The 25,020-nt window shown below is 38.4% G+C and overlaps 4 protein-coding genes across 6 annotated transcripts; all 4 read right to left on the bottom strand.

The window, feature by feature from the left end:
- Nucleotides 1–1,121: 1,121 nt before the first annotated feature.
- Nucleotides 1,122–1,988, bottom strand: LOC137956623 (extensin-3-like). Its single transcript, XM_068804182.1, has one exon. The coding sequence runs from the start codon at nt 1,986–1,988 to the stop codon at nt 1,122–1,124; it is 867 nt and encodes a 288-aa protein (XP_068660283.1).
- A 1,599-nt stretch (nt 1,989–3,587) lies between these two features.
- LOC137956059 (uncharacterized) lies at nt 3,588–5,326 on the bottom strand. The gene has a single exon (XM_068803364.1). It carries the CDS (start codon nt 4,891–4,893, stop codon nt 3,871–3,873), a length of 1,023 nt encoding a protein of 340 aa, XP_068659465.1. The 5' UTR covers nt 4,894–5,326; the 3' UTR covers nt 3,588–3,870.
- A 2,348-nt stretch (nt 5,327–7,674) lies between these two features.
- On the bottom strand, nt 7,675–14,325 carry LOC137956469 (probable 26S proteasome non-ATPase regulatory subunit 3). 3 transcript variants are annotated; one of them, XM_068803988.1, is made up of 10 exons: nt 14,160–14,324; nt 14,021–14,067; nt 11,575–11,661; nt 11,290–11,480; nt 10,319–10,456; nt 10,059–10,195; nt 9,857–9,911; nt 9,675–9,785; nt 9,119–9,358; nt 7,675–8,460 (listed from the first exon to the last, which is right to left on the bottom strand). In XM_068803988.1, exons 3-10 carry the CDS (start codon nt 11,651–11,653, stop codon nt 7,945–7,947), a joined length of 1,467 nt encoding a protein of 488 aa, XP_068660089.1. In that variant the 5' UTR covers nt 11,654–11,661; nt 14,021–14,067; nt 14,160–14,324; the 3' UTR covers nt 7,675–7,944. The 3 variants fall into 3 exon arrangements, with proteins under 3 accessions (XP_068660089.1, XP_068660088.1, XP_068660087.1); XM_068803987.1 differs by lacking the exon at nt 14,021–14,067 and having other exon boundaries at nt 11,575–11,706; nt 14,160–14,325; XM_068803986.1 differs by lacking the exon at nt 14,021–14,067.
- Nucleotides 14,326–15,114: 789 nt separating this feature from the next.
- On the bottom strand, nt 15,115–23,936 carry LOC137956535 (probable small nuclear ribonucleoprotein F). The gene is made up of 5 exons (XM_068804073.1): nt 23,750–23,936; nt 22,022–22,106; nt 21,867–21,904; nt 21,675–21,739; nt 15,115–15,439 (listed from the first exon to the last, which is right to left on the bottom strand). The coding sequence occupies exons 1-5, from the start codon at nt 23,753–23,755 to the stop codon at nt 15,370–15,372; spliced, it is 264 nt and encodes an 87-aa protein (XP_068660174.1). The 5' UTR covers nt 23,756–23,936; the 3' UTR covers nt 15,115–15,369.
- Nucleotides 23,937–25,020: the final 1,084 nt, after the last annotated feature.

Below are 25,020 nucleotides of genomic sequence, written 5' to 3' on the forward strand. Positions count from 1 at the left end.
ACCCTTCTAAGGGTGTTGTATGTCCCTAAATTTGGTATAAAACGCATTTTTATCAATGCTATTGGAGCGAACGAGAACAGCAAGGCCCGCATTGCAATAGAAGCATGTGTGAAAGCGCAGCCCTGTGGAACCAGTAGAGGGCGCCGCTGATGTCACTCAGTTCGTCATAAGCTCAGATGAATTTGGAGGATAAGATTGCCAACAGAATTGGAGTGTTTAATGTGGTCAAGGAGGGAATCAGCACAGGAGAAAAAGGGAATGAGAAAGAAGCCGGAAAATTAATTTGGCGAAGCAGCCTGGGGTCGGCGTGTAGTGGTTTGGAGTTTGTGATAAAGCCCACCGGAAGAAACGTAAGGCGAGGTGCGCGACTGATAGAGTGTTAATAATTTGTTCCGAGAAGCCTGGGGTTTTTTTTTGCTTTTTGTTCCGGCGCCGGTGAGAGCGCGACCCCGATCGATTTGTTCGCCGCCTCTTACACGATAGCCCAATCCAAATCCAAAGCCCTCCCAGTGTTGTTACTTATTAGAGTCCTCAGGTCGCATGGCTGGATCCAACAGGATTAGAAAAGAACATGGGTTGAGGGTCAGTACATGGATGACTCCGATGCTAATATACACAGCAAATCTGACCCCTCTAGGCTGTTCTAATTCTTTCGCTTTATCCTTCTCTTGCAATAACTCCTTAACTACACACAAGAAATTGAATGAGCTGTGCAGAAAAAAGTCTACTCCGTTACATTATATCCATGACACTTCGATAAGACTGCAGAAAAGTAGCTTTCAAGCATATAATTGCTTCTTGGAGGAATCACTTCAAATCATTGTCTCTGGGAAAAAGTTAAAAATCTAATGCGACGACTGTGATCAAATAACAAAAAGACATGCAGATTCTTCCCCTTTGCGTCACTGCTACGGTGGCAGTCGCTTTGAATCTATGCGGGTTGCAGAAAGACGGGAACTAGCATTGTTGCAGACCGTATCTAAACTGGGCATGGGTAATACGGCGGATGACGAATCTTGTGCTCTCGGTGGTGGCACGGAGGTGGTGGAGACACATACTTGTAAGCAAATGGAGGCGGAGGCGACCTGTATACATGAGGCAGCGGTGGCGGAGATTTGTATCTAGTAGACCGGTGGTGGAGCAAATGAGGCGGTGGTGGAGAAGATTTGTACCGGTAGACCGGTAAAGGTGGCGGAGGTGCACTGTACTTGTACACAGGTGGTGGCGGTGGCGGCGATTTGTGTACTCGTCGAGGTGGGCGCTGACCGGCACTTGTACACTGGAGACGGCGGAGACTTGTATACATATGTAGGGGGTGGCGGAGACTTGAGTAGCAGAGGTGGAGGCGGCGGTGAACTGTATACATATACAGGGGCTGGCGGAAACTTGAGTACCAGAGGTGGAGGCGGCGATGACTTGTATATGTATCCAAGGGGTGGTGGAGATGCCGGTGACCAATACCTGTACATAGGTGGAATTGTGGGCGGGGGAGACTTGTATCTGTGAACGGGCGGAGGAGGCTTATGAATGGGAAGCGGAGGTGACTGGTATACGTATAAAGGTGGCGGTGGCGATATGTATACAGGCACCGGTGGAGGGGGTGAGTTGTGCAAGGGAGGAGGAGAAATATACAGGTACGGCGATGGCGTGTAAGCTGGTGACGGCAGAGGCGGAGAATTATACGCATAAATAGGCGAAGGAGGCGGGGGTGACTTGTGTGCAAGCACCGGGGGAGGAGGTGATTTGTACACAAGAGGCAGCGGTGGTGACTTGTAACTATATCCCGCAGGAGGCGGTGGTGATTTATACCAGAAAAAGGGTGCCGGAAAGTGATGATTATGGTGGTGGTGGTGATGCGACGTAAAAGGTGGAAACCGTATTGAATGCCAGAGACCGCCGGAGAGTTCAGCAGCAATAGCGCTACCCGGCGCAGCTGAATAGAGAAGAAGAGGCAGGCATAGGAAGATAAGTGCTACTGAAGCAGCCATTGTAAAGAAATTCTCGTAGTCCAGAGATCTTTGTGGTATATATACTGCTCTCCGGGAAGCAAAACAAATTTCGTCGGAGGTAGATTTCCAGAGCTTTGGCCTGACCCAGACCCAGTCCAACATTCAATTGGTCTAATTTTTTGTCCGTTCACCTTCAGTCCTTCGAGCCAGAGCAGAGAGAGAGAGACAGAGAGACAGAGAGAAAGAGAACCTGGCCAAGGCAGGTAAGCCATTGCATGCCTAAGAGGGAAAAGTTAGGTTGCAAACATTTTATGAAGAGCAGAGAACAGCAGAGAAGAATAATAACTCATTACTGCTCATGTCCTCCATTAGAGAGAAAATCCGAAAAAGAAAAGCTGCACTGCCTATTATTATTTCCCCAGTCCAGAGTTTTCCCAACTTTGTCAAATATGGATAGAATGTCTGCTCCCTCTCTATTGAACTTTAAGAGGCTTTAAATCCCAACAAGACCAATCCAGAAACCAGTCTTCCTCATTTATGCTTTGGGTTTAATTAGGCTTCTTTCTATGGTAAAGAATGGTGGGTTTGGTGAAGCTAGACCCAATCTGATTCCAATTGTTCAACAGTAGGTGGAATCAGCTGCCACAGAGAGGGGCCACTGGGAGACGATGCAGCTGTGCCTTCTGGAAAGAGAGGGAGTGACAGAGGTTACTAATGGTTTGGTGCTCATTTACTGCGTTTCCAAAGTGTGTTTGCTGTGTTGGAAGTGCCAGCCCTTGGGTTAGTAAAGCTGACTTCTTTTGATGAAATTTCACTCGGATTCTTCACCGCAAAAAACCTGATAAGGATTAAGACTAACTAGAAATTTGAGGCATCGGGAGGGATGACAAAGTGTTTATTCAAGAAAATGGGAATCAATGCACGCCTTCAGGTAGTCAGCTAAGTTCGCGGACGTAGTTTGGAGAAGCAACCGAGTGGGAAAGGGTTGACATTATTCAAGAGGGACGATGCCAAATCAGTTTAGGAAGCTATAATACTCCCTCAGAAGTCCGGTAGTCGACGGCGTTGAAATCGACTTCAGTCCGGTACGCGTCGAAAGCGAAGAACAATCTCGAACAAAATCGGCTACGGACAGACGGAATCAGCTTGGCAGCCCGCTTCGAGGTATTTGGACAAAGCCGTATCTCGTTAATCTCGTAAGATCACGAGGGCCGGCTGTTTGATCTTTACAGCTCCTGAGTTTACCCAATTACTGACAGCAGCAGTCACGAGTAGACCACGCTGATCACTGGTATAGAAAACTGGATAAGGCCCCTCAAAAGCATGGAAGATCAATTTATTAACCTCATGAAAATACAAAATATACGATAACTTGATAGCCATATCAATCAAGGGTTTTTAATATTATCCAACATATATACGCCCATGAACCAGATTCCAGATTCGTTTTGCGTCCGGCCGCCTCTCGCACTGATGGCAACGCCTGCACGCCCTCTTATCCACTTTTCTTTTATTCAGCTGGAGTTTTACACGAACTGGATCTTAATTCCCATGAATGCTAACGGTGTCATGAAACGGACTAATCAATCATTTACATCGTCAAGCTTCTCCATTTGTGGAAAGATATGTATACAGAAATTTTAGTTGGGCAACTGTCCTTGTTTTTAAAATCGAGATTACAGGCATATGTCGTTACATTCTCTTTTCTTCTTCATCAATCCATCTGCCCAGTTTCAGGTAATATCTACAGAGTACAAGAAAAAGAAGAAAAATGAAAAATACCCTTCTGGGTATTGCCCCTCCCTAACAGAAGATGAAAAATAAAACCTAACACTCTTCCCGAGTATCGTTGGGCGGAGGATTTTGCGTTACATAATTAGGAAGAAAGGAGGGAAAAAGGAGAGAGCGAGATAAAGAACAGTCAGGTCTCCTGACTCTTGGCTGAGAGTCGTTTCAAAAATTCGTACGTGGTGATCATTGTGGTGGCGGACATGGACATGGAAGCCCAGCGAGGACCCAATCCCCTGTAACAGGCCATCCATCCTCCCTCTTTCAAGAGATTTTTCACCGTTTGTCCCACCGTCGGCGATCGCCGTCCATTCTCCTCCCCTTCCAAAACTTGCAATCTGGTCTTGATCGTGTCCAGCGGCATCGTTATTAGGGCCGAAACCCCGCCTGCCATGGCGGCGCTCAATCCCTGAACCGCCATCACCGTCGTCGAATCAGGCTTGTAAACAGCGCCCCCGCCTCCATACTCTACCTCCTTTCGAAAAGAATAGTACCCAATGCCTTCCCACATTAACCGCTGCGTGACAGAGTAGGAAGCCCACCACACGGCGTTGGAGGGTGCATAGGTCAAGATGGACATGCCGAACCCTCTGTACAAACCCCGCAAACCGTCCGACACGAGGATCTTCCGAAATGCGTCGATGCCTCCACGGTATTTACAATTGGTGGCAGCTGAGGTAGAGGCGGAACCCTGTACCATAAGCCGTTGGCTGATTACATCTACGGGGGTCCACACCAGCTGCGCAGCCATTGCAGCGCTCAATCCCGCCGCGGCATTCGCGATCGTCGCCGCCGCCGGTTCGGGCATCCCCAACCTCACCGTAGCTTTCCCCACGTTGCTCTTCGTGATCTCCAGAGCGGTCATGTACAGTGCTCTCGCCGGTATGGTGCCCGTAAGAGAGGTGCCAAAGCCCCGGTAGAGCCCGCGGAGGCCTTCGTGGCGCACGACGGAGAAGGCTGTTTTCATGCAAGACAGTTGCGTCTGTGAGATCTGTTGCCTGGTCTTAAGGACCACAACAGGATAAAGAGTGGCCGAGACCCCGGAAAACAGAGCAGCTCCGAGAAAGAAAAACTTCGATTTATCAAGCATTTGCCAATCAATATCAGCTGGGAGATGGATCTCCGATGCCGAATCCTCCTCGGCACTCAAGCTCATCTTCGCCACTTTGGGGGGAATTTTCGACAGGGAAATCGAACGAAATTCCTCTTGATTCGATTCGATTTCCCTAGTATCTTTCCTACTCTTTCCACATCTGAACCCTATCTGTACAAAATAAACAAAAACCCAAAACAAGGACACCCAGTCCCAAAAAGGCAATCTAATAAACTAAAACCCTAGACTTAACTGTACAAAACGAGACACCGGATCGACCTCAGAGATCAAGGGTCTGAGTACCTGAGTCCGAGATGCAACCTGCGGCATCCCGTATCGGAATTGCCGGCAAAAAATGGATTACTCGCCGGAAATGGAGGAGAGAGGGAGTCGCAGTCGCGCAGAGAGAGAAAAACAGGGGGCACTCTACAATCGTTTATAACAGAGCGAAAAGCGGTCGCGAAGTCGGGAAGGGGACGAGAGAAGCTTTTCAGGAATCGGGGCTTCAAGGGAGTTCTCATTAGGGCTTAAGCAGGGCTTTTTAAGAAGGAAATCCCATCGCCCTCGACACGTGTAAGTCACGAATTCGGTATCTTTTCCAGTGGTGGAAGAAAGGCCTCATAGGTGACGTGTAAACCCTATCCGCACCGAGGGGCCCTTTTCTAACCCGGGGTGGGTCCGCCACCAGCACGTTTCGGTCTTCCATCGCGTAGATGGGACCCAATGAGTGCACGCACGCTTTTTTAAGCGGAGACGGAATAGAAATACCTAACGTAGATGACTAATCTGGCTAATCAAGGACCTAATCTGGACTTAGTTTCCATGGTGGGCCCATCTAGGTTTAGATGGGACATTAACATGCCGTGGCAGAATTAAATTATGAGAAATTTGTCGCTTACCGAGAATAAGACATATTTAATATTATCTCCATTAACGACCAAAACCATTCTGGTAGGCCCAGTTTCCTTATCAACTATGGCACTGATTGACGGCCAGGATGCTGAGATTGAATTTATAATTTGAGATGGGGTCGATGATAGCGCCCACTTGAGTGTAGATGTCTTTGTGTGGGCTCAGACTATCTTATCATTTACGGCTCTTTTTTTTTAAACTAATATGAACTCATGGGTATTGAGTGCTGTTAGGCCCACTATGGCGGGTCTGAATGCAGTAGGCCCAAGCCGGAACAGTGGGCGGCCCTCAATTTTCTCTCTTAACTTTTGTCTTCACTGACGAGAATCTCTTTTGCAGCGACAACTGTTGCACCATCGCACTGTTCCGCAGCCCTTTTGTTTTTTTTTTCCTTTGGTCAAGAGTTATTCTCGATTTCTGGGTTCAGCTCACGAAATCCAACCGTTGTTTCTGAGGAATCAATCTGCTCTCCCGCAGTTTGATCCACACGTAGTTTTATGGAGTGGGAAGAAGTTGATCCGCCCATAGAGTATGTCTCCTTCTTCTCTGCAAGAACGAAGAAAACGGAAAGAGTTTACTGCATCGGTTACAGTTACGAGGGGGAGGAGACAGAGATTGAATACGGAACTATGGGCTGAAGCGATGTCTCGCTGCGGCACGGAAAGAGATGCGAGTACGATACGTTGTGTCCGTTTGGTTTCTTTCGCTACGTTAGAAGGTTTGTAAATATCCGCTGGCCGGTGATTCTGTGTGCGGCCGGCGGCGCTAGCGATCGGTTTGACTGCCGTGAGTTCTGGGTTTCTGGGTGTGAAAGTCTCCTTGTCTTAAAGGAGTATGGCCACGCATGATTTGTTACAAAGAAAGAGAGGAGAAATGCAACAAGAGCGCACATCGATTTTTTTCTCCTGTTCTGAGAGTTCAGATATTCTTTTTTTTTTCTTTTTCTTTAATGGGGTTAAAGACGGTATCGAGGATCCCTTCAGAAAAGCCTTAATAAAAGCCACCTTGGGTTTTGATATCCACATGCAGTATGAATTGTTTTAATTCGATTATAACATTTAAATAAGAAAAAATATTATGAAACGAATATATAAATGGTGGTGAAAGATATCATCCTTTTCTTTTTCCTGCCATCTTTTCAATCTGCAGATACGATCTGATGGGAACTTGGGAAGGGTTATCAACTGAGAAAGTGAAGGACTTGACTAGTTTTATCATTAAAGCCAAGAAAACCTTATAAACGTAAACACAATCTATAAATTTCAGAAATAAAAAAGAGTTTACTGGGTTTGGATCGTACCCTTTTTCCTTCTGTCTGCGTGTAGGGAAGGTGGAAAGCTTCTACCCCTAGCATGGAGAAAGGAAGGTAGGGGAGGGGTGGAGTGATAGATATGAAAAGAATGATATCATGTCAGATTGATCTTGGTTGAAAGAATTGTGCTCCAATATGCTTAGCTAAAAAGATGAAAGATGTTAGAGAGAGCATTTCCACATGTCTCCACTGAAAGGGCACCTATGTGCTGCTGCTCTTGCTATTTGTGTCCCTTGGGAAATGTATTTCTACTAAAAATGTTTCAAAAACTTTTGCCGATTCAAGCTCCTGATCCGGAGTCTTTTAGAATCTTTTAGAATGTGTTTGGTACTTAACTGCCTCTTGTTCGTTTTGAGTGGCTTTCAAACATTTGTTTCCTACCCAAGAAAAAATGATTTGCACATGGACGGGAGGCTGCGTCTGTTTGCTTGCCATTATAAAGGAACTAAACAATAGTGAATAGTTGACTTGTTTACAGTAATGGCACTGAATTTGGAGTGAGATCGATTTTCACCTCCCAGTCTTCTAATGTGAGGCAGATGAATAGTAAGAGACAAAAAGAGACGATCAAGAGAGATACAATTCACTGGTTACCTGGGAATTGTTTCTCACCAATCACAAAAATCCAAACCCTAGCTTAACATAAAGAACATATCAAGAGTAACACAAAGTCACCGTTCAGCTTTTACGTCCTGTGCGGTACCTAGTCTTCAAGATATCAAGTCCAGCACACTAGATTCGATCAAACTTGATATCAACCCAAATTCAGGCCAAAAATCACTTCTAACAGCCAAGGCCAAATAGTAATCAGAAGATATCATATGTAAATAATTCTTGGTGATCGTAAATATTATGTAAAAGAAAGAGATGTCAAAAAAGAAGGTAGCTCATCAGAACTCATCATCATCCTCTTCAGCGATGTGCTTTGCAAGCTCTTGCTCCTGTTGCTGTCTTTCTCTCCTCTTCTCAGCACTTTCCTTCTCTTTCTTGTGTGAATTTGGTGGGAACCTCAAAGCCTTGACTGCTTCATTATGCATGTTCAAGCAAAAAGCAATTCTCGAATTAAAAGCCGTCTGGGGCTCAAGTGTTGAGTACACATCGCCAGTCTCTTTTGATAGCATGAACCCGCTGGCATGATCTAATGTGGCATCAATGGCCCCATCTCGGATAGCTTTGGCCACAATACTTTCGGCATCAGCGACAGGATTACTTGAGTCCAACCTCAGTTTTCCAGCAACATCTATGAGAGAAATTCGAGAGTAGGAAATGCTGATATTTCGGAGACCAGTCCGTATCACATTGTGGCGAAGCCTCACAATGAGATTCTGGGTCCTGTCTGAGCTGAATGTGCTTTCAAATTTCTCAGCTACATTCTTGAAGAGTTCTAAATCTCCTATTCGCACAGCCTGGGAGACTCCATCAAACGAAAAATCAGTATCCTTTACAAAAAAACAAAGTTGATATGTATGCAGTTGGCATTCATAGTTCACTGAAAGCAGGACATCAACCAACTTAGTTTGAATTCAAAGAGCTTTATTCATGGAATTATATCTGGAAACTATAAAAAACAATGAAGTTGCATCTACTGAAAAGAAGGGATGCGTGTACTGTAAAAAAGGCATAGGACCAATAACAGAGTCAACTAATATTATAAACTTTTTAATGCATGCTCTCCGGAAAACCATTGAAGTGACATGCACAAGTCATCCTTGCCACCTATTTCCTTGAGTTAAAGCAGGACTTGAGCAAAGATAAGATACACCCAATAAAATAGTGATCGTGTCTCTATTTTAACTTATAACTGTAATCTTCCCAATGACAGTCCACAGATGAAAAACAGTCCCACATCAGATGAGCAGGCCTTGCATCAAAATAGCGGCCCACACTTCTTCAAGGTTCAAGAGCCAACAGATTGTTTACAATTGTAGTTTACCTTTTCTATATAATGGCTTAATGTTACTCGAAGACAACAGAGAGAAAGGGGTAAAGACCCCGGTCTTATGCACAGTAAATGCACACAAAAAACAGTCCCAAAGGAATTTGATTTTATGGCCTTGTACTCACATTGGTAAGTTCGAAGTATGGCTTAAGAGCCTTCTTCATGCCAGTCTGCATGAAAACTGTCCTCTCAGGCATCTCACCAAGAAGGAGGCGGACAATCACAGCCCATTTATTGCACTGAATTCTGAAACCCCGGGCTGAAATTGGAGCCTTTCGAGCAGCTTGAAGGAGGCTATCTTTCGCATCTGTATAATCTAATTGAATTGTCCTGATCTTTCCAACATAGAATAGATAGCGGCAGAACTGCAAGATTCATTTAGTGGCAAAATCTTATAGTGACTATTAACAAAATAAAACATATCAAAATATTGGTAGAATCATCGTCTTCAGAGAAATATCATAACTATTTCGGGATCAGTTATAGGAATTCTCCTCCCTTCTTCTACGGCTTCAGGTTTGGTGTTTTAAGTCATGGCAACTCAGTAGACAAAAAGAACATATAAAAAACTGGCATATCTTCAAAAGGATCCGTTGAAGTGCTTCTTGAGCATCGTTACTTGTGACCAAAACACTATCTTTATGAAAGCTGAGCAGTTTATGACAAAGTCAGGAGAATTGCCTGTTGGTTATTGTGAGCTTCAAAGCGTGGAACCTTCGACCTCAGCTTCTCTGCTTGATCATACAAGTTGTAGTGAAGGTAGTTGCGAAGAAGTAAGTTCAGTAGGGTTTCCTGCCATAATAAAACACATATGAGAAGCTTAAAATTTCAAGAGACTTGCAACTCTACAAAAAAACACAAACCTGGCCGAGTTCATCATGCCGCAGAGTGGCCATTCTATGCAAGGATAATAGAGTCCTGAAAGGAAGCCATAAGAACACAGCAATCATTAATACAACCTCACTAAAACATGCAGCATTTTCATTTTCTTCAAGTTTCAGAGGTACTAACTCTTCAATAGAAAAATGGAATAAATTTCCAGATTTAAGGTGAACAAAGACTTACCCACGAATTTCCGCAAGGCTGTCAGTGAGTTCGTGAACATATGAATAATAGAAATAAAGCCTAGATGCCAAAACATCAACTGTTCTTCTGTTCACACTCTTCACACGAGCAATGCTAGTGGAAGCACAGGCCTTGGCCTGAGAATCAGAAACCACCACCCAACAGGGTAAATTGGAACTAGATATTTGAGTGTAAATTCCAAGATGGAGCAGATGAAAATTCTTTATAATTTACTGAAATTTTGGGACAAGTTTGCTTACTTCGTTGTATAACTTGTGGTCAATTAGAAATATCAGCACAAGCAAGTGACAGTAAATCTCAACCTCTGGAAGAGAATGTTTAAAAGACCCTTGAGCTGCAGATGTTGCAGTATCAATTTCCATATCCTCAACAACTTCCTAATGGATAAAGCAATACCATATGCAAGCTTTAGAAACAAGTTCATGAAGTATACTCCAGAAAAAATTAATCAAAAAACTAGATAAATTGTCATGCAGAAAATCAGCTTCATAATTTATCACAAGAACCAAAAGCTCCAGACTGCACACACTCTTACAAAGGCTAAGAGAATAGAGATAACACATGTTTTGAACATTTCAAATTGATAATCAACATTTCACAAAAAAGACAAATTGATACAATCTTTAACACGGTATGACCAAGCAATAGTTTGGTAATCTGATTCGGACTAATACAGTTAGTTTAACAGGGATTAAATCTAGATACTCTGTAAATAACTTGAGTGCATAAATCAGAAAACCACTTGAACAGCAGAAAAGGCATTAAAAAAGAGATAGAAGCTAGAAGTTATACTAATTTTATATAGTCAGCATAATGAAAATAGATTATGCACTTTCCTGTAAACCTTGTTGTGTAAAGTTTGATAATTATAAAAATTGGAAGAAACAGTTCCACGAGGGTCACCGAATGGGATGTTTTGACATTCATATAGATTTATTTTTTTAAGAACGGCAGTATTATAGAATAGATAAAGGAGTTATTTGATTTGAAGGACTTCCTTTACCTTTTTTTTAATGGAAATTCTGCTACCTTGTTTTTGCACCTAGAATTTAAAAATACAGGCTGGGCAATATGCAACAACAGAATCCCAACTCGGATTGAATCATTACTGTTTAGGCCTTTTTGACAGATATGTTTGCAAACATCCTCAAATAATGAGGCACCAATGAACATTGAAATACTGAAATAATTGGATAAAAAGATTGATTACCTTGGGAAGGTATGAGGTCAATCGTGAGTGGGCTTCAGAGCCAGGCACAAGCACCAAGTTAAGAAATGCTGAAACGATGGATGTTTTCAACTTCCTCCTCAAAGAAATTGTAAGACGGACTGCATGAAAGATTCGGCGCACCTCCTTCGCATAAGCCCCAACCTCGATCAAAGCAGCGATCTCCTTCAAATCTATAACCAACCTCCACAACAAGTCATTGTAAAAAGGCATAGATATTCTAAACAGGCTTATTGATATGAACAAGAAAAAGTTAGGGCTCCTTACTCTGAAAAGTCAGTGGAACAGATGATGAAACAGAGTTGGAGGCTACCAGTACCTCCCTCATTTCCACATCTTGAGTCATCTTGTAAACTGCAGCAGAGTAGAAATCAAACCCGCTTATCTGTGCTTCAGACCCTTTTGTTTGCAGAAGGAAATTAAAAGTAATATCAAGTGAAACAGTTCAATGAAAGATCCATGAACCAATGATGGCTGAGAGAGGCCAAGCATCCAGCAGAACTGAGCAAGGCAGAAGAGATGCACAGGGCACGAGCTCAGAGACACAGGTTTTCCTTAACTTAGGAAAAACATAAAAATATAAAGAAAAATGGCTTAGAGGGATGTCAGTGTGCAGAAATAGAATTCTAGAAGCAGACAACTTATCAGCTTCCTTACTCTCTAGTCTCTAATGTTTTGGGAGAGTCAGTGTACTCCTGTCTAAATAGATCTTTCAGTGAAAAAGGAGAAAGAAAATTTCACAGTGCATTAGTGTTAGCATCTCCCCGTAGAAAGTGCATTAAAAAGAACATACTTTTTTCTTTTTCTTTTTTTTTGCTAAGGTGATCATAACGGAAAGTATCCAAGGAATTCATCACTGGAGAGATATGTGAGTCTTCAACACTACCAATTGTTGGTTACAAATGTTTTCACCAAGACTTTTTGTTACAGATGAAATTAAAAAAAGACAATAATTTTTTTATAGAAAAAGAAAGGGCAAGAAATATTGCTCAATATTTGCCCATCTTATGTAAAATTACCCATCATTGAATGATAAATTTAATCATTCTTTTACCTTCAAAGAATGTAAGTTCACTTACTATAGTTTTTTTAATATGAATAGTCCTGCTCATATTGGAGATGTATTGTTAAACATGATTCCTACAAATGATGGGTCCTGACAGAACTGAATCAGCCCAAAAACATGTCGAAAAATTCATAAATAACCAAAAAAATAGTAAAACCTATACTTAACCTATCCATGTGATATTCATTCCACTCCCATCACATATATTGAGTGTTCCAATCATATGAATATAAGTACCCATGAAAAGTCAAACATGCCCACATATAAGCAAATATGTAAGACAAATATATGCATAATTAATACTATTTCCAGATTTAAGCATCACATGAGAATGTTTAACAAATTGGCCGAGTTCATTTGGCCAAGATTATGCTTTCTGGCCTTTATCCAAATATAATTTTCCTATATTTTCTTCCATCTTTTATTCCGAGCACACAACAAACAGAAAACCCCACATCTATGTTTTTGGGATGGGCATGATATCCCACACCACTCAACCCTCCATATTTTCAACTTTTGAAAAACTAAGCTGCATTCAGAACAGGATATCAGACAACCCTACCAGGTCCACCTTTACATTGGAAAATTGTAAGGATTCGTCATCAATGAATGCAAAGTATACAAAGAGGAGGCAATGGATTGCCATTAAGCCTCAGAATTACAATGGAAGGGAGTTTCCCATAGCCAACAAGCCACAGGAAAATCCAAATGAAGGTTGTCCAAAGACGTACACTACATTGACTAATCCGTTCTTTCCAATTTTCCATATGAAATTTTAATAAAACCCAATACTAACTTCAAATCTAAGAGATAAAAGCCAAAGACATCAACTTTTGTGACTTCAATTTCACAAATGGGTCTCTCACTAGACTGTTAAAGTTTGGTAGTCGTTCTCCACACCCCCTTAAATAGATGGCTGGGTAGTGACCAATAGAAAAACATGCCTAAACAATGGATAACTTCTGCATTTACACTAACTACTAGAGACTCTTGACTAGGCAGTAGACAATTTCTGTATTTTTATCCCCAGCTTATTCTTAAGAGAAAGCAAATGTTTCTTGACCAATAGAGCTAGCATATCATAATTATTAGTAACATTTTTCAATGAAAATACATTATCCGGTTGATATATCAGTTTTCTAATCAGTAGCAGTTGACTAATGAACTAATCTGAAAGAACTTCCGTGGTGAAGTCAAGAAGTTCGATCTCGGTTTTAGACCAAGCCTAGCATGGTAGCTGCAAGCTGTTAGGGTACAAGGACCTCTTACTTAACCATAAATTGAATCCATATTTAAATAACTATATAAATAACAAATGTAGTTCTTAATAGAAAGAAAATAGAAAAATGGGAAACTCTCCGACATTACAATTAGTCGATTATTCCTTAAATATCTATTATCAAGTAAGAAGTCCTTAATTGACGTAGTATCATCAATTACAATTGCTACTCAAAATGACAAAACCCTCTCTGAAATGACACTGTTTCTTTGATCTGAAAGCCAAATAGAGATGAGAAAAAAAGATTTTGAAAAGAGGGAACCATGTACGGGATCCTTCAATCCGATAGCCGAACGGAGGAGAGAATTCGTCTTGTACGCTAAAGAGAAAAACAGAAATGAAAAGAAAAACTCGAAATCTGTATATACCTCAAGCGAGCAACGGGGAGAGGAGAAGGATAACTGACAAAAACGAACTGCTTCCGGACGAGAAGAGACCAACGCACGAACAACGAACAGATTAGGGTTCCAGGAAATAAAAACGGAAATATGAGAAATGAGAACACACCTAGGTCACCAGGCGGAGGAATGCGAGCAGGGCCGATGTACTCTGCCTTTCGGAGCTGAAGAGATTGTCCTCCCAGGGAGAAGAAAGTGAAATTCCACCCCTCTCACGAGGTGTGTTTATAAAAGAAGTGATCCAGCCGACGTTTTCCGCCGGTTCTTCAGTCTTCTCCCGCTGCTTTTTGTTTTTTTTGGTTGAAACATGAAAACGTAATAATTCCTTTAAGTTTTAAAAAAAATTAAAAATATGTTATAATTTACATAATTAAAAATATGGTAAGATTTATATAATTTTAAAAAAATCCATTAACATAGAAATAGTTAGATGAAAATTTTAAAAATATATATTTTTCTAAATGACTAAACATTTAACGTTAGTCTTCTAGGTTGTATTGGTCGGTCTTTTGATATTGTTTCCAGTCCATTGTCAATTTAAGAAAAAATAAAAAATAACACTAAAAATATTAAATAACATAAATATTATTAAATTAAAAATATAAAATATAAAAAATAATTTATGACATGAATATTTTATAATAATTATTTATTGAAAATTGAAGTTTTAGTTAACACATGAATCAAAAAAATCAGCTCCGAATAGAAAGAGTGTTAATAATAAAAAAAAACAAAAGAGAGAAAAGTATCATATACTAAAGTCTTCTAAAGCCCTTAAATCCAAATACAACTCTACCAGGGGTGTCAATTTTATCCGATTGCCTGATTTTCCATTTATCATTTATAATAGAATATATTACAAATATGAAACAAAGAATCTTACCTATGTATAGTTGGTAATTTGTTAACTAAAATGAAAAAAACGTGATACCCATTTTTATCCCCTGTATAAAAACATCAGTTCAATGATACTGGAAGAAATGTTTTCACCAGACCAAGTAACCATGGCAGAATATATTGAAATTGTTTCATACTAATTAACAGTGTTATGTTAAATAGATATCTGAATGTTAAAAAACTACATTCTATTACATTACAATAGTGATGTTGCAGGGATTGTTATTCAATCTAAAAATTTAGGGTTCTTAAACACATCCAATCAGAATTCTTGGAATCCCAAATAGTTAATCACTTGGAATTTGATTGGTTTTTTGTTTTGGCTAGTCCTTGTCTAATGTCTACCATGGTATCTTTCACATATCAACCGAATATTAGTACATCCTTCCCTGAGTGACCTACATGAACTGCTCTCTGCTTTCTCAGTCTTTCTCAGCATCCTCAATTTCTTCATCCTCGGGCACACCTCGAAGGTAAAGAACATTGTTGCATCTGCAAGCAAATTCAGGTGCACATTAGATACTGGACTATTTTTCTCAACATTTTCTTCATTATCTTTATATGGAAGATAAAAAACTTGTTTCCAGGACAATTGCAACTGTGATCCCAATTCTAGTTGCTCGGTGCTGAAATGAACCAAAAATCACTTTCTACAGAATTGAGGCATAAATAAATCTGATTACAATTGGATTGTGTGGATAGTTTGGAGAAAACAACATGGTCTACTGAACATAAAGAACAATAGAGCTCCAATTAATGAAAGCAAATTTCCTGGCCTTCCAAAATCTCCACCTTACAATCGGTGGATGACTACGATGACCTTGACTCACCTGCATCTATCCTTTGTTATAAAAATTTGTCAAACAACTAAGATAAACAATTTACCCAAAATCCTAGCCTTCTTCACTCGCAATCTTGGCTCTCTCGGCTTTTCAGTGTCAGTTTATATTTTTAATTTATTTACCCCTGCTAATTATGTTTAAGTCACCTCGACAGTTCTTTGTGTTGCTCTCGCTGTCTATTTTTCTCATGTCACTTCTTTCTTCTCTCTTTGTAGTCTCTCCATTTCTAACTTTTTAGCTTTATAATACCCACCATAAAAAAAAATTAAACAAGTACATAACTAGCACCAACTTTCCTCTTAATTGCCTTCTCCTTGTTTCATAATAGTTAAAATCCTAAGCTCTTACTTAGATGATATAATTAACATGGTATCAGTACATAGATACAGGGTCAAATTGTCTGGAATTATGTGTCCTCCTTATTTATTTTTTTCTACAGTCATATTGGGTTAAAAATTTCTTCCTTTCCCATCTCCTACACTACCCTGTTTGTATTCAGCACAAAACTAATTGGGTCCCTTTTTCCTTATGCAAAATTAGTGTTTTTTTCTTTTATCCAATTATTGGCTCATTGTTTCATGTCAATACTCAAAACCTGGAGAAATCTCATTAAGGTTAGAGTTTAGCATCAAAATTTATTCTACCACCATAGTTTATACAGAAAACATTCAGTAGACTCAGAAAATTGGACAGACAAAATCATGAGTTCCTATCAATGATTGTGATCAGGCCACGAGAGAGGGGCCACCATAAAAAAGTGAGTCGGACTGTATAGTGACATGATTGTAAGTACAAAAAAATGAAAATTCCAAGAAATTGGGTGTTAAGATCAGTCTCAGAATTTGATTCTCTGATTCAATATCCGCAAAAAATATTCACCAATCCCATAATTCAACCAATGGTTTGGTTTGACCTCCTTGATCAGCCAGTTCTTTGAATTGCATTGTTAAAACGTTTGATAAGGTTTGCCCTCGTGTTATATGTTAAAGTTCAAGGGTATTTTGATAATTTTATTAGAATATATTGTGTTCAAGATTGTAATCAGATATGTTCACTAATGTGATTTTTGTCTTTTTCGTTGTTGTTTTATGGCTGTAAGTGAGATAAGTGTAATAGGAGTAATGTGGTTGTTTTATCTTGTAATCACTTACAAGCTGTTTACTAAAAAGAGTTAGTGGTCGACCAGACACCCTAACCAGACTCTTTCTCAATGCAGTCTCTCTCCTGTCTTCTTCTTCTTCTCATCCACTTCTTCAAAAATTCTTCTTGTTTTCTTAGTTTTCATTATATCCGACAGATCAAGGAGGTGTTGTTGTGTGTTTGCTTGTTGCAATCTTTTGAGGTGGAATTCCTACAGAAATTCAAGAGATTTTCAAAGGCCGCTCTCAGGTAACTTTTCCAGAATTGATCACCTCTTTTACAAACTTCAGGTGAGTAGTTGCACCACCTCTCTTTTTTCCCTCTGCTATAATTTCTCTATTTTTTTCACTTCTTCCAAATCTATAGAAAAGTGTAATGTGCCATCCCCTGCTTGATTAACTCTCCAAAGGATATCAAAAAGGAACCTATCGTCATAAATGATGAAAATCATAATCTGAACGTCATTTTGTCTTTAGTAATAGCCCCATGCCCTAGATCATATCCACTTATCAAAACTTATGATTTTGTCTATTCTATTATTTTTTATCTCCACAAATGCTCCCTCCCGGGCTTCATTCATCTAAAGGAAGGACAAGTCTTTGAAGCAATCTTTCTTTTTTGGGCAATTGAATGCATTGATTTGGGTGAGCCCACTACTGCTTGCTTATGAGTGGTCAAGTTGAACAATAGCTAGCAATTGTGTCTTTAACCATCAAATTGATTTACACGATATGCAGCTCAATAAAAAGATGTGAATCTTATAGGCTGTTCGGAGTAGTCCCACAGTTTCTCTAAAATACGCTTCAAACTTTGATCTTGTGATCACTAAATCAAGTTTTTTGCACCACAAAGTAGATTGCCTCATACAGGGAGCCCCTGACTTGTACTTTCAACACTAACTAAAGATAGTGGAGCCTGGTCTTATACCATCTTACATTATCAAGCAGCTTGTAGCCCACCTTGAGAAGATCAAATCACACCACAGAATCAAATTTTGAAGTCATTTAAGAGAATATGCAATATGCCCCAAAGGAACCTTCAAGATTACCAAGCTGCATAACAAGCGTGTCGATTAAAAATTCAAAGACAAAGCTACGGACAGTAGTTGTTAAACTTGACCACTCATAAGCAGTCCACACAAATGAAAGCATCTGAATACTCAAAAAGATGGCCCCTACTATTCAAGAGTCACATCTAAAAGGATGGCACAGGCTTATTCGAAAGTGACAGGTGAAGCTATAGGGAGAAGACAAATAATTTGGTTTGTCGAATCATGAGAACCACTTACTTTTAACAACTTCATGAGATGAGGCATCAAACGTAACATGATGCCAAAGCACTTATTTTTAACAATGGTGCCAAAGCTTCCTCATCAATCGTCAAAAGGTTGTCGACAACATATTCAAAACGCTGGCCGGTCAAGGAAATCAAATCTAGCCATTGGTTCAGCTATAGAACTGGCAAACATTAATTATGGATATCAAGTTAAAGGATCAAAATTTAAAGACAAGAACCTACACCTAATATCTTGTAATATCTCACATTGTTATACATACGGTCACATACTTAAATTAAAAAATCTACTTATGAACTCAAGCAAGCTCCTAGGCCTTGGATTCATAAATTCAGTAATGTGGTTATTAAATGGGGATTGAAACGTTGTGTTGTGAATCACTATGGTTGTTAAAAACACAAGATAGCAGATTATAGTGGCAGTTTACATTGAGAATGTTTATTATACTAGGAGTGGTAACATTTAAATAAAAACAAAAGGAGTGATAATACAAGGTTGACACAGTTAAAAAGTACCTGCAGCTTAGACAAAGACTTGAGGCTTCTTGGGTATCACTTAGGGATTGAAGCTCTCAATGGAAATATATCAAAGACATGTTATAGGAAATAAGGATGCCAGGGTGTAGGCTGATTGACAAGTGGATTGAAACTTTACGTCAAGCATTGTTGTAGATAGCAATGACTTGTTTCATGATCCCAGTTAGTCTTGGACACATGTGGGCATATTAATCTATCTCACAGTTATTAGGACAATTACATCCCTCCCTATCATTGTGTAAAAAGTAAGAAGAAAGAAGGTTGAAGAGAGAGAATGAGAGTGAGAGAAAGTTGAGAAGAGTAAATTGAGAAAGAAACTGAGATGGAGGACCTGCACGTCCCCCAGCTTCTATTTATAGCTTAGGGTTGAATGGGTTGAGTAAAATTTACAATATTGCCCCTACTTGAAGTGGAAAACCCTAATTCTCTATATCTCCTATTCTACGTGTCCCCTGTACATGAAATTTGCTCCATAGACATAATTCTTGTGCAACTATCTTTGACAAGCAATTGAAAGGGTTTTGAGATATTTGAAAGAATATCCTAGACAAATGCAATGATATGAATCCAGAAGGCATATTCGTATAAAAGGTTATACTTATGCAAATTAGGCTGGTTCACCAAAAAACAAAAAGTCTACATCAGGGTATAGGACTTTTATGATAGGAAATCCAGTTAAAAAATTAAAAATAAAAGAAGTGGAAATGGAGTAATTTGGCAAGGTAAGAGCAAAGCAAAATCATGTAATAAGGGCAGATAAAGAGCTCTATCTTATGCAATATGTAAGTTGCTTTGGCTTAAGTCATAACTTCAAGAATAAGATAACACTAAAGTCTTATCAGGTATTTGGCTATACTAGAGCTATTCTTCAGTTGACGAACCAGCGAATTTATTTTGTGATAATCAAGCAGCAGTACACAGCCAATTCAACATTTTGCAAGAGCATAAATTATATCAGAATAGATAATCATTTCCATCAAGGCAAAGTTGCTGAAGAAAGATACTACTTCAGAACATGCTGCAAATAATGATCGACTTGTAGATAGCTTTACTAAGACACTATATTCAGCTCAAATATCTCACATAAGTTGTAAGCTGGACATCTCATTTTACACACTCTGGGCTCAGAAAGACTATTTGAAGAATAAGGGCAGATTGGTAATCATGAAAACAAGTTGAGAAGAGCCTAGCCTAAGCCTGCTGAGCTGAGCTGAGCCAACCCGAGCTTTTTCAGGCTCAGGCGTGGCTCAATCCCATGTCAAGCCTCATACTTAGCTCGAGCTCAACTTACAACTGTGAAGCCCTAAACCCTAAGCCTCATTACAACTAAAATTATGAAGCCCTGAGTTAAGTTGATCAGATCAACAATCACCATGACCACCATAGCCTTGCCCTAACTATGTTGGGATTAGGAGCATTACAACCACCTTATTTACTGATATCTGTCATTTCAAAAAATAAAAAGTGATACGAATTTTCCTCTTTTGTGCATCAACATGGCAGAAAGAAAGAAGCCCATTTTAAGAAATTTTATATTTCCAGAAAGTTGCTCACTTTTTTATTGAAAAATAAAATTGCTAGCTTTAGTATTTGGGAAATTTGACATCTAACTGCTTTTAATAGCTGCTTAGTTTATTGCTCTCCTCCTACTAAGAAAGTTATCTTTGGGAAAGTATATAGTTTTTCTTTCTTGACTTTGTACTTACTCTTTTTGACTTCTCATTAATGTTATCCATCCGCCATTCCAAAAAAAGAAAAGAAAATAAAGTTGTTAGTCTTCTTTGTTGTAGCAATTGGTAATTTTTTCTTGGAAATTCTACAGTTAGTTAATCAGTGCTTCTTTTTTTTTTTTTTTTTTGAGAAGGGGTACAAAGTTTATCATGTTTTCCTAAACCTGCTGCAGGAATTTCTCCGATAGCTAGTTGTTTCAATTCAGTAAGCCAAAATTCAACTATGATCAGTAAGTTAAGTCAGGGAAAGTTCTATGATGGTGATGCAACATGTTCTAGCAAGTCTATGGCTGAGTTCTAATAGGGAACTCATTTTTGGACGCTATAAATTATGGGGATCTGTTGTGACTTTTGATCAATCTTTTTCAAAAGCTGTTATGATTATTATTCCAGTTCTGCAGAAGCAGTCTCTATGTCTCCCATTTTATATTTAGTTACACTAACAACAGCTTCTCAGTGATCTCTTCTTTTTAAAAGCTGCTGCCAGCAGCAAAAGAAGCTCTGACATTTCAACTTCTAGCTCATATAGTTGAAACAGTAACAGTGGGATATCCTCACCCCTCGACTTTATTTTCATAAATTTGTGGTTTTAGACTGGTACATAAACTGTACACCTTCAATAAAATATTTCCTCAAATGAAAGCAAAGACAACTTCCAATTTTACCCAGAAATAAAGGACCAATGTCACAAAAAAGATTTGTCCTTTGACTACAGACACAAAGGCAAGTACCTTGTAATGGCATTTATGGTGGCAAATCTCATAATAGAACTTCTGAAAGCTAAATTTTCTCCATGTAACGGTAAAATAGGTAAACAGACCTTTCAAGTAATTAATAAGATTAAACACGTAAGGGACCCAAGGCTAGATTCATGATCTAGAGACTTCAAAGGAAGCATAGAAGAATCATTGTCAAGCTTCTAGTAACTAAGGTTTATAAAAAGGAGAACAACTTTTAATTCGAAGAGATGAATAATTTTGTCAGAACATTCAGTTTCTACTGGATTTCATGCCTAACAACCAGACTTAAACAGTATGGTCATCTGGAGCAAGGACCAACTTATATTTATATAAATAAGATCTTCCATAAATTAAAAAGTAAGAAGGCTCAAGACAAGACATATTGCTGGTAACCTTCACATGTTATCAATGAAAGTAGCAAAGGATTATTACAGAAGCCAGTTACCTTATCAAAATCTCTCCAAGGTTTCCAGTGAATTGTCCATCAATGTACTCTTCTGTGTTGGCCAACTGAAACAACAAAGGCTTTTGCTGGTGATTACTTTTCAGACAATTTTTTTAAAAATATTGATTTTTATTACTCTTCACATAATAAAGAAACCTATCTAGCTAAGGTACTAAAACTCAAAAGTAGTACCTGCAAGTTCATGTATGAATCCACTGACACAAGATATCCTGCACACACAAAAAAAAAAAAAAAACACAGAGAGATACATTTGCAGTTATATTTAATATTGTACCAAGAAAAACCAGTTACAACATCTGCTAGAGCATAACAATATAAGTAGATACCTTTATACTCCATACCCCACTTGAGCTTCACAATAACAGGCTTCCCCGTAAGATTGTTCAGGAAAGGTTTTGGGTTAACAGGCGTCTGCAATAGTGGTAAACATATCATGAAAATCCCGAGTAAATAAAAATAATAATGCCCTATAATGATCTACTGATGACTTCCCTTGGGTAGTGCACAAGCCCTCTATTCTTTTTATGATGAGATATTTTATTGAAGAAAACGAAAAATACACAACCTACAGGCCAAAAGATACAACTCGATTAGGTATAGGAAGAAAAAAGGGGGTGGGAATTGGAGACCACCTCCTTAACAAGCTCGTTTGCAACATTATGTTGCAACAGGGACATAGAACTAGTGAGAATTTGCCAAGTCCAGAATTACATTACAAAACATGAACATGCCATACTCTTCATTCTATATTCATCCAAAAAACATAAAAGTATAAGGAGAAAATCTCACTCGTACCTTAAACAATAGAAGAAAGAGAGACCATCCAATGACAGGGACTGGTATTGCAACTAAATGATTTATTTATCTTGATGAGCAAATAAAGTGACTAAATTATATAAAGAATGAAATATACAACTTCATATGCATGGATTTTGTAAACTAAATTGTCCCTCAAGAAACAACATAATGAGTGAGTTTATTTTACGTGGACTTTCTTTTGTCTAGTTGACAATAATAAATAGTATTTGATACCTGATACACAACCCAGGACAACTCATGTCTCTAGTAGAGCTTACTTTTCCTTCCCCTTTATTTAATATATCCTTCTTCAAAACTCTCTTTCTTGGTCTGCTAAGGTATGCCAGAACATTCTTTGCATCATATTAGATAAAATAGCTTGAATAAAAATTAGATTATTTTCATCTCTCATAATCGAAGGTTCCATCATGGAAATAATAAATTTAAGAGGTTATACAGGTTGTTAATAGCAATTTGGCACGTTGACATTAAAAGGTGAGTTTGATAAAAGATGATAAATAAAAGGATGGACTACTATGCTATAGGATTGGCTTCTTTGTGACCTTGTTTCGGACTGAAGATTTTCTTGAAGTCATTGATGCTATAAATAACAAACCTTCCATAATAAATCATATTTCAAGCCATGCATTTTGTTCCAATTTCCTGACGGGGATTAATGTAGGTACAATGATGTTTTAGTAAATCTCATTTTTTTTCACTGTCAATGCCACTCTCAGTGCCTAAAAAACTGGGTCAATGCAGACACGACGATGCCTTAGTAAATCTCATTTTTCACTGTTAGTGCCACTCTCATAGGCCCAAAAAACTGGATTAATAAAGACACAATGATGTCTTAGTAAACCTAATTTTTCACTATTAGGACCACTCTCAATGACTGTTAATACATACAACTACCTGTATGCCCGACGAATAGAATCCAAGACCTCACAAACAAACAAACAAACCAAAAAACCCTACCAGGCGAAGTGGTTTTCTGAATTCTCTCATAATCTCACTATCTTAAAAATTGGATAACCCCTATTTTTCTGTAATGGGAGGTGAAAATTAAATCCTTTTCCTATGAATCCCCAAGACAAAATAGCTCTCCAACAAAACATCAAATTTGGATCGTTAATCAAAATAAAAATAACGGAATGCGCCCATTTTAAGTGAAGGAACCTAAGGAAGTCCATAGCAAGTAGTTATATTACCACAAGAGAGGTGACATTTAAGATTCGATGGGCAGAGAAACTCACCGTCATTGGAGCAACAGATCTTCTTTGAAGAACGAGAAAGGGAAGATAAATGGCCTCGTCGGTCTCCGGTACCCGTTTTCCTCTCTTCAAGTGGGGGTTTAGGGTTTTGGTTTCACGTTTCCCGAACGAAAAAGGAGCTCCAATCTCCAAACCCGAGCTAGATCATCTCCCGGTTTCTTATAAAAGAAGGATTCCGGCCGAAGTTCTGCCCGGGTTCTTCTGTCGTCTGGTCGTTTTCTGTTTTCTTCTGGTTGAAATATAAAACGTAATTATAAATATTCTATAAATTATATAAAATATTTCTTTGGCATAAAAATAAGATGAAATTTTGAAAAAATAAATATTGGTCTAAATTAACCAAGCATTTAAGATGAAACTATGTTCATTACGCCTGCACATTTTCCTCTTCCAAATATAAATTTATTTACTAATTTTAAAAAAACAATGGTAATAATAAATAATATTATTAAATTTTAAAAATCAAAATAACAAGCAATAATTGACAACTAGAACATGAATATTCTATATTAATTAATTGTTACAAATTAAAGCATTAATTAGCCTTTATGTATAAAAATAATAATCAAAATGAATAGCAATATAATTGTTCAATATAAATAAAATAATAAAATATTTAAACTATTTTCCAACCTTTTGTATAATAGAACAACCACATTATTAAAATAATTAAATTAATAACATTGATATTATATATGAGCAAAATTAATGAAAATTGAATTTAACAAGACTATTTTTTGGAAAAGGAGTTTCATACATTCTTTGGACCTACAGTTCTCTAAAATACATGTTATTGTTAATTTAAAACTTGAATATATTTTATTTTATTTTGTTTGAAATTCATAAATATATCAAATATGGTAACACCCATCAAATCCCACTCACATGAGTGAGCAATTTCCATAGCTAAGTCACCATATAACACTATTTTAAAGGGGATTACAAATCCAAAATTGAATTTGTATATCTTGAACTCATCAAAATATGAATTTTACTTGTTCTTACATGGGTATTTGATAGCCCTCAAATGCACATTATAAATACAATAATAGCATTAATCTTGTTATTTAAAGGTCTCACATTTTCAGACAAATACAAAAGAAAAATACAAAAAAAGTAATATATTAATATTTAACTAACAATATCAGGTGATATATGGTAAATATTATTTTAATTAATGATAAAATAATACATTCTCTCTCCACACTAACAATAAATTTGTTTTATCTTTTATTTTTTATTTTTTATTTTCC

This window comes from Aristolochia californica, unplaced genomic scaffold, assembly GCF_029961685.1.
Source record: "Aristolochia californica isolate CCGP_79_NKW_82.1479 unplaced genomic scaffold, dmAriCali1.0.hap1 SCAF_2, whole genome shotgun sequence".
Classification (NCBI taxonomy): domain Eukaryota; kingdom Viridiplantae; phylum Streptophyta; class Magnoliopsida; order Piperales; family Aristolochiaceae; genus Aristolochia; species Aristolochia californica.